This window comes from Anarhichas minor, unplaced genomic scaffold (genome assembly GCF_050575085.1).
Source record: "Anarhichas minor isolate MPS153535 unplaced genomic scaffold, ASM5057508v1 ptg000040l, whole genome shotgun sequence".
In the NCBI taxonomy this organism is placed as follows: domain Eukaryota; kingdom Metazoa; phylum Chordata; class Actinopteri; order Perciformes; family Anarhichadidae; genus Anarhichas; species Anarhichas minor.
Window position 1 is genome coordinate 82,501 of NW_027466486.1, and position 10,000 is coordinate 92,500.

A 10,000-nucleotide genomic window follows, 5' to 3' on the forward strand; every position below is an offset into this window, starting at 1 on the left:
CAGATAATAGATATCTTACATTTTTGATCACAGTTTTTTATACTTACACATTTTGAACTGTTTTAGTAGCACTGTGTGTTGGAGAGAATCTGGCGATACGATACGTACCATGATAGAGAGTTTACCATTCAATGTATTGTAATACAGTAAGCAAGGCGATATACTGCAATATTTTAACCTGATTTTAGGAAAACTGTCATAGTATAAAGAACGCACCATCATCTGCAAAGAGTCTGATTTAAAAACAAAAAAGTGCAATCACAGTTGTAACATCCGAGTGCTGCTTTCTGAGCAGCTGTCTGCCATCAATCTTTGCATTTACGTTATTAATTAAACTTCAATTCATTGTATTTTAACGTTTTGCAAAGTAACGCAGTTAAGAAGTACTCCACTGATGTAGTACTGCACCTCCATACTGGGTGTGATTAAACTGATCTTGACAAGTGGAATTTGTGGAGTGCCACTTTAAGGTGCAGAATGATTTGAGAAGAGTTTCCTCCATAATGTGACGCGCTTACTAGAATGAATGAATGTTCACCGTGATAGATTACAGAGCTCAGGTCTGCTAATAGGTTTTCATGTGCTACAAAAATGAATGAAAGACAACTGACGTCTGTGTGGCAGACAAAAAAATATGAAACACAGCTGCACAAAATGTTTTGCAATAAATGTGCTAAAACATGCAAAAGCTAAAGTGTAGCTGCATTTTAATCCGAGAGCTGGTTGCTTTCTGGTCCTGAACTTAAAATAGGACACTTCTATGTGTAGTTACTGGTTCCTAATAAGAGCGCAAAGGCTTTTAATGCAAAGAAACTGGGAGGAAACTAACCTCCAAGCAGCTCACTTCATCCATGTTCAACAAAAGAGTTTCTATTCTACCAAAACATGTATTTTACACAAATATCCTCAAAATTCAGACTGACTTATTTGGTATGTTTGGACATTTTTGGATCTTCACGAACATTTGCAATAAAGTTCTGTGTGTTTCAACCAGTTGCAACCTCCAGTTCTGTGAAGTCGATGCTTCATGTGCTAAAGCTGCATTCTCTCTAGTGACCACCAGGGGGCGACTCCTCTGGTTGTGTAGAAGTCTATGAGAAAATGACTCTACTTCTCTCTTGATTTATTACCTCAGTAAACATTGTAAACATGAGTTTATGGTCTCAATCTCTAGTTTCAAGTCTTCTTCAATACAGCATGATGTTCATTTAGTACATTATGGTCCATTTAGAGTCAAACAGACCATAAAGCAGGGGATGCTTTAGGGCGGGGCTACACAGTGATTGACAGGTCACTAGACAGGTCACCAGAGACGTATACGGCGTCTCTACGTCACTCCTCCTCAGTCCTTATATGGTCACTTCCTGTTCACTGGTTGCAAGAAAGCCAAGATTGTGACGGCTGTAATTTAAGATGGTGACAGTAAAAACGCCGAACTCGAGGCTTCAAAACTGTAATCCACAAACCAATGGGTGACGTCACAACGACCACGCCCACGTCTCATACACACTCTAAGGTTTGACTGAAGTTTAGTTGCACGGCGTGAGTTTGTACCGACTTAACAGCGAGCCGATCCTTGTTGTGTTCGGGATCAGGCTGCTGATTTCACATTGTATTGTGAGATTACTGAAGCTCATAAAAAGGTCATAAAGGTGTTTTATTTTGTTTTATTGCCCACTGAGTTAAAATGCCCAACTGTTCCACATGAAGATGTCTCCAAATTGTCTAAATATGTTGTGCTGCAACTTATTTAACGACATTCATTTTGCTGAATAATTCCTTAATTTCTCTCTTTCCCCTCCTCTTCTTCCTCTTCCTCTTCCTCTTCCTCTTCCTCTTCCTCTTCTTCCTCTTCCTCTTCTTCCTCTTCTCCTGCTCGTTGTCTCTTCCGGCTGTCGTTAAAGAACCTCTTCACGTTTTTTGTGTGTTCCACAGTGACCCCTACTGGGAGCGGCCGGCTAATGCAGGCAGCTGCTCCGCCGCCCGGCCCAAGACGCTTCACCTGGCCGGCCAGCAGCATACCTCCTCACCATGGTAACGTTTGTGTGCGCTCCTCGTAGTAGTAGTAGTAGTAGAAGTAGTAGAAGTAGTAGTGGTAGTAGTATTCTGTGTGTGGTTGGATATGAGCAGTGTGGGTGGTTGGCTAAAACTATTTTGTTGTTGTTGGTTTGATGTGTTGAGGACGAGTTGTGTTTAGATGTTTAATGTTTTACTTCACTTATCAAGAGGGAAGGAATCTCCTCATGAGGATTAGCAGCAGTGAGAAGTGAAGTACAATTACATCAAATGTGTACTTGAGTACAGTATGGAGTGAATATACAATTACATGAGTACTTTCTACATCTCCTCTTAGAGGTAACTATTGTACTTTTTACTGTACTTCATCTCAGAGGTACATATTGTACTTTTTACTGTACTTCATCTCAGAGGTACATATTGTACTTTGTACTGTACTACATTTCAGAGGTACATCTTGTACTTTGTACTGTACTACATTTCAGAGGTACATATTGTACTTTTTACTGCATTAGATAACTGAAAACAGGCTGTTTGTTCATTTTAGAGACACGTGGTTCTCACAGGACTGCGACGCTAAAACATATGAGGATCTTATAGAATATGATGCATTCATGTAGATTAAAGAAGTTAATATGCTACACACTCATTAATGCAGCACAAACATCAGATATAATAGTGATAGTCAGCATCATTGTGACTGTAAACAGGAAAGATATGTAAACACCTCTATAGAGACTCAGATAGTGAATGAGCTGTATATATACATACATATATATATATGTATACATGTCCAAAGAATGATCCTAGAACCTTGAGAACATCAACATATCACACATGATTTACTGTCAACATGATCCATTTGTAATAAGAATTTATATTTAGAATATCCAAACGGAATATGATGTTTACATGAACCATTTAAAATGTGCAATATTGTCATAATCGTGGAATATGAGTGCATTCAAACGTACTTAATGTGTCTCAGCTCTCTGTGTGAGGTTATTGATCTTTGTGTGTGTGTGTGTGTGTGTGTGTGTGTGTGTGTGTGTGTGTGTGTGTGTGTGTGTGTTTTGGCTGATATGCAGCTTTTTTTTTCTTTAAACGCTGCCATGAAATCGTTCCTCTTCAATCCGTCTTCCTCTATTTCTCCTCTTCAGAGGTCTTTGTCAGTGAACAGAGAGAGAAGAAGGGATTTGACACCAGGAAGTGATGCATTGTGGTTGATGTTGTGGTGTGTGTGTGTGGTGGATTACAGTAGTGGAGAATAAAGGGGGGATTTGTGTCGGAGTCAGGCGGAGAGCTGAAAGGAGGCAGCAGTTAATAGCTCATTATAGGACGAGCTTAACACCATGTAGGAAACACACGCACACACACACACACACACACACACACACACACACACCACACATTCTGAGAGTGCTTTTCACACACATCTGATATGCTTGGAGCAGGGTTATGGTGTCCCAGCAGCTGATGATTCATTTGAGATGTGAATGTTTTCTAAAACATTTTGAAAAGAGAGATCACATATTAAAACAGCATTAACTATATTTATAAAAGTGAAAATACAATCGTTGCTGTGCATAAAAATTAAAAAGTGCATGTTTTTACATTTTGAATCACAGCAGTTTTCACAGTGTTTTCATGAGTTCAGAAGGAGCGAAAGAGAAGCTGCAGTGATCCATGAAGAGTTACAGGACACTGAAGCTGCAGGAAAAGGTCACTTTTTAAGTTGCACATGAATACGTTTCACTGTTCTGTTTATTTAATAATAAGCAGAAAGAAGATTGTTTACGATGCAGCGTTTATTGTTTCCATGACAGTGCAGTTAAAGCTTCAAAGGGTTTCTTATATTTCTGTGTTTTTGTCGTCATAGCTTCCTCTTGTTTGCGTGCGGACGATGTTTCACCTGTTTGATACCTTGTTTTATGAAGGTTGACGTCCAGAAACGTTGGGAACACGACGGGTTAATAAATCCAGACAGAGTCTCTGATACAGACTCACACACACACACACCGGTCAGAAGTTATGATGAGACGTGTTATTGTTTTCATCGTGACGGGAGTGTTGATCCCATATCGTTGGTGATGTTTGAGGTTGTTGACGTTTGACTTAGTTTACGTTCTCATCTTAAAACCAACAAACCGGTTCTGTTGAGTCATCCTCAGTTCTGCTTGAATTCACAAACAAACAAAACCAAGACAGAGAGTCATGTGACGAGTCATGTGACGAGAAACGTCACTCGTCCAAAGCGCCGTTGCTGTTGCTATGGTTACCTGTCACTGATTTTTAGAGCCGAGATTAAACTGCTGACTTGAACAGATTTTAACAGACCAATCAGAAACAAGTGTTTCCAATGCAATACAAACAACAAAGAAGTGTGTTTGTGTATGTCTCTCTTTCTTTTGCTGGGTGTATTTTTAATGTAAAGTGCGTGCGTGTGTGTGTGTGTGTGTGTGTGTGTGTGTGTGTGTGTGTGTGTGTGTGTGTGTGTGTGTGTGTGTGTGTGTGTGTGTGTGTGTGTGTGTGTGTGTGTGTGTGTGTGTGTGTGTGTGCAGAAGGTGAAATTGAGATAAATGGTGGAGGAGCTGGGTGGCCACAGAGGCCCCTGATATACACTCCACCTGTCTGCTCTGGTTACAGTGTGTGTGTGTGTTTAGATGCTACCATACATGAACATGTAAAATGGGTTTCTTTTATAGTGTGTGTGTAGTTTAATTACATAGGGTGTGTCTCTGTGGAAATGTGCATTTATACATTTATATGCACACCTCTGCCTGAGCACGATTACCTGTGTGTTTGTGTTCATAGTGTGTTTATAGTGTGTGTGTGTGTGTGCAAGTAAGCAGAGTGGTTGTAAACTAAAAGAGACAGATGTACCAGAGAGAGCCTCACTCGCTTACTATCCTCCTCTCTAACACACACACACACACACACACACACACACACAAGGGAGCTGCTGTAATTCAAACAGCACTTATAGGCTTGAAAGAGAGAGTGTGTGTGTGTGTAATAGAGGTAGAGTGGTTGAGTCTTGTCTTCTGGTTTCAGACATAAAGATCTGATTATCTGAGCGTCTGTCAGTAGATTCTTCTTCTCGTATGCGTCCTTCAGATGAAGAGTTCAGATGAGATTCTGTTGTTGTTGTTGATTCTGTCACTGAGTCTGGAGGACTGATGAAACAAGTGTAGAACGAGAGAAGAAGAAGAACAAAGGAACCATAAAGAGATGTAAACATGTTTGTGAGAGAGAGACAGACAGACAGAGAGAGACAGACAGACAGACAGAGAGAGAGACAGACAGACAGACAGAGAGAGAGACAGACAGACAGAGAGAGAGAGAGAGACAGACAGACAGACAGACAGAGAGAGACAGACAGACAGACGGACGGACGGACAGAGAGAGAGAGAGAGAGACAGACAGACAGACAGACAGACAGACAGACAGACAGACAGACAGACAGACAGACTGGAGGAGCAGCAGGTGTGCTGACTCGATCAAGGTCTGTCCTTCAGACAAGACGGCTCTAAAAACACATAAATCCTCCTCTTCCTCTTCTTCCTCTTCCTCCTTCCTCTTCCTCTTCCTCTCTCGTTGGTTTGATGCGTTCTGATGTGTTTTTTTTTCTCTTCCGTGTCGCTTGAGTCGACTTCCTGGCGTGTTGCTGACTTTGTTTGACTTCCTCTCTTTGATGCCACACTTTCTGTCTCACCTTGACTTTCTTTTCTAACCTACTTTCCACCTTCTCTGTAAGAAAAAGAAAGAAAAACCTCCATTCTCCTCCTCTTCATCTCTGCGTCTTTGTTTATTTAGGAAGACAGCTCCCCAAATTCAATAATTTAACCTTTTCTTATTTTGTCTTTTATTTCTCTGTATTTTATCATGTACCTGTGTGTCTTTGTCTGGCAGGAAACATGTTAATAATGGATTGTATAGATTTAGACACGGAGGAAGTGTGTGTGTGTGTGTGTTTGTGTGTGTATGTGCGTGTGCGTGTGCAGAGACCTTTTGAAGTCCTGATGTGGTGTTTGTAGTCCAGCAGCATTGATCTCGAGGTCCATCAGTCTGATTGTCTCTGAAATCAACAGTCAGAATGTTTGATGAGGTTCATTTGAAACAAATCAGTCGAATGAGTTTTAGCTAAAAAACACCTGAAAAAGCTTGTTAACCTTCAAACAGGAAGACATGAAACATGCAGCGGCTACTTCCTGTGTCTCTGTTCTGGATCCTCTGCTGTTCTTTCATCTCTGAAGATTTACTCGACTGAAGTTAGTTAATGTTTCTAACTGTCGCTTTCCCAGAATCCTCCAGGGGAGTGTCTGTAGTGATGGTGGCTCATAGTTGACATTAATCATCAGTACAAATTAGGGATCGAGCGAAGAGATAACATTTGTTTTTACAATTAACACTTAATATATCTATATATATGTATATATATATACATATATATACATACATATGTGTATTATTCATACTTATTTACTTTAGATTTCATTCAACTTTTTCTTTTCACAAAATGAACCCAAACACTGAGGATGAGGAAGATCTTTAGATCATGATGAGAGTAAATATTCAGGTAGTTTGTGAAATAGTCACGAAATACATTCTGTTGATTTCATGTTGGAGTTTTGTGTGTCAGGACTAAAACACAGCCAACAGAAGATCCTTAGTCGCGGTGGACACACACATTAGATGCATCCATGTGATTAAGCGACAGTCAGAGAAAGTGACGTACTTTATAATATCGACTGTTGGAGGCGTGAGGGGAGGCGGTCCAACAAACAACAAACAGTCTCGATACCGCACTGTGGAAACAAGTGTTGCCTTTGAAGTAAAACTCTATCACCAAGCATGCAGTAAGCTGAGTCAGACATCAGAGGAGTTACAGTGAGGATCTGCTGGAAACCTTTTAAACAGCAGAGCTTCTTCTTGTAGTCCATCCGTAGAGTTGGACCGTCACAAAAACAACGTTTTCATGATTCCGCTGCAGCGAGAGAATAACTCCATCAGACTTCCTGCAGACAAACATCTGAACTCGTCGTTTGGCCTCTCTCTCTATTCCTGAACACACAGACCACACAGGAGCTCCTCCTCTCACTCCTCACTCCCTCTTCGCCCGCCGTCAACATCAGCATCAGCATCGTCGTTTGACACGTGATGTAGCTGAGCGACGTCCCAAACCGCTCTCACAAACGACTGAAAAAAACGACAGCCTCCTCCCCCCCTCCTCCCCCCTCCGTCTCTCCGATACCATCTCCCTCCTCTATCTGTCCTCAGAACTACAAATCCCTCGCCTCGTTGGACGGTTCCCCACCGGTGGCGCCCGCAAGAAAAAGCGTCACTCAACTCCAGAGCAGACACGCATCACATCATGTATTTATTTTGTACGTATTCACCAGGTTTTTGTTTGCAGTGAAGAGATTTGACTTCCACCTCGTCCCTACCTGCCTGCACCGCTGCGCCGCTGTTCGCTGTTGCCCGCGGCACCTTTTCAGCATCGCACAGGCTTGTTAGCCCCCCCCCCCCCCACCACCACCACCACCACCACCCCCTCCAACCCAGAGGAAGACTTGAGTGCTGGAGAGAAGCCGTGCTCCATTATGGAGCCTATAGATGTGCTTTAACCGGAGAGGAGTGTGTGAGTATTTCAACTTATTGTTGGTTTGGGACGACGGGACGACGCCTCGCAGGACGTTCTCCTCCTCCTCCTCCTCTTCTGAGGAAGAGTAAAGCTTCACTCACTGTACATGAAAGTCCAGTTAGATGTTAATGTGAAGACCTTCATCCTGACGGAGGAGGGTGTGTCTCCTTCTGCCTGTGTGAGCCTCGGTGTTTCAAAAGTGTTTTTTTTGCTAAATGAACGATAAAATGAACGTTTTCACTTGTTTGTTTTTACCAATGAGGGCAGCTTCTGTTGTTACATCGTGTCCTCGATGTTTCTCTTAACTTAACCACATGTCAGGAACATGTAACTAAGGTCCTCGTTACACGTTGTGCGTCTCACTGTGACGTTGTTTCAACACTCAGGATCTTCATTCACGTTCTGCAGCTTCAAATCTGCTCAAACTCGACTTGACTGTAATTCTGTGAAGGAAAGTCAACTTATTACATTTTACAGTGTGTTTGTCTAAAAACCCAAATGTCTCGGTGTGAAATGAATTCTCTTCGTAAATTTACTTCCAGATTTATTTTCGTCTAGAAACTCGTTTTGATCCAAACTTCTCAGAAAGGAACTCTTTGCTCCAGCTGCCTGTTGAGTTCTTTAAGAATCAGCGTTAACAATAAATAACATGGAAGCTAATTAACTGGATCCATTAACGGGGTCTGTGCGGACGGATAAAAATCTGTTTTTTACAATTCCGCCTGTTTGTCGAGGAATTGGTGGATTTTCAATTAGTGTGAATAAATTCTAAAAACATGAGGAGGATCTGGTTGTTGAGGCAGCGATAGAGAGAGACGGCCTGCAGCCAGAGAGCAGCACCGCCTCTGAAGTGTACGCCTTATTAATTTCATTTACTCCGTCCAGAGAGGGGGGGGGGGGGGAGATTTGTAAGTTGGTGTTTTTGAAGAAAAAAAAAAAAAGATCAAAGGGAAATGAAGTGGAGCAGGTCCGTGTAATGTGTGATTTAGAGGCCCGGAGCATTTACTGCTCTGAGAACAGCAATGAAGCTGCTTTCTAACTGTGTGTGTATGTATGTGTGTGTGTGTGTGTGTGTGTGTGTGTGTGTGTGAGAATTAGCATGTTAACACACACACACACACACACACACACACACACACACACACACACACACACGTAAAGAGTGTGCTCATTAGTGCAAACGTGTGTGTTAGTTCCTTATAGAGAAACAATGTACTTCCATCTCGTGCTTGTGTACTTTATGAGTATTTGTTGTAGTAGTGGGATACACTAGCTGCGGTGATATTATAATATACAGATTAATAGTATTAATAAAATATTAGTAAAAGTGATTAAAATATGTTTTATTTATTTTTTATATATATTTTATTATTTATTTAAATGTATATTATTATATATAATATTATGAATATTATATATAATAATATAATTTTATTGTATATTGTTATTACCTCTTTTGGAATGTACAATAGTTTTATTTAGTTTACCTTTTAAGTGGTTTATTTTATTTCATTTGCAGAATTTCGCTGCTACTTTGTTTTCTTTGTTTGTTCTTTATACGTGAATCTCGTGGTCCACTAGTAAGACCATGATGATGTCCATGATGATGACCATGATGATGTCCATGATGATGACCATGATGATGACCATGATGATGACCATGATGATGACCATGATGATGTCCATGATGATGACCATGATGATGACCATGATGGTGTCCATGATGGTGTCCATGATGATGACCATGATGATGTCCATGATGATGTCCATGATGATGTCCATGATGATGTCCATGATGATGACCATGATGGTGTCCATGATGATGACCATGGTGATGACCATGATGATGTCCATGATGATGACCATGATGATGACCATGATGATGTCCATGATGATGACCATGATGATGTCCATGATGATGTCCATGATGATGACCATGATGATGTCCATGATGATGACCATGATGATGACCATGATGATGTCCATGATGATGTCCATGATGATGACCATGATGATGTCCATGATGATGACCATGATGATGTCCATGATGATGTCCATGATGATGACCATGGTGATGTCCATGATGGTGTCCATGATGATGTCCATGATGATGACCATGATGATGCCCATGATGATGACCATGGTGATGACCATGGTGATGTCCATGATGATGACCATGGTGATGACCATGGTGATGTCCATGATGATGTCCATGATGATGTCCATGATGATGACCATGATGATGACCATGGTGATGTCCATGATGATGACCATGATGATGTCCATGATGGTGTCCATGATGATGTCCATGATGATGTCCATGATGGTGTCCATGATGAT

The 10,000-nt window shown here is 41.2% G+C and overlaps 1 protein-coding gene across 2 annotated transcripts in view; it reads left to right on the forward strand.

The window, feature by feature from the left end:
* The window catches only part of npas3 (neuronal PAS domain protein 3), a 247,642-nt gene that overhangs the window by 65,282 nt on the left and 172,360 nt on the right, over positions 1–10,000 (forward strand). For both annotated transcript variants that reach the window (XM_076108652.1, XM_076108653.1), the window contains exon 2: positions 1,936–2,034. In XM_076108652.1, coding sequence (XP_075964767.1) covers positions 1,936–2,034 — 99 coding nt within the window. The remainder of the gene's footprint in view (positions 1–1,935; positions 2,035–10,000) is intronic.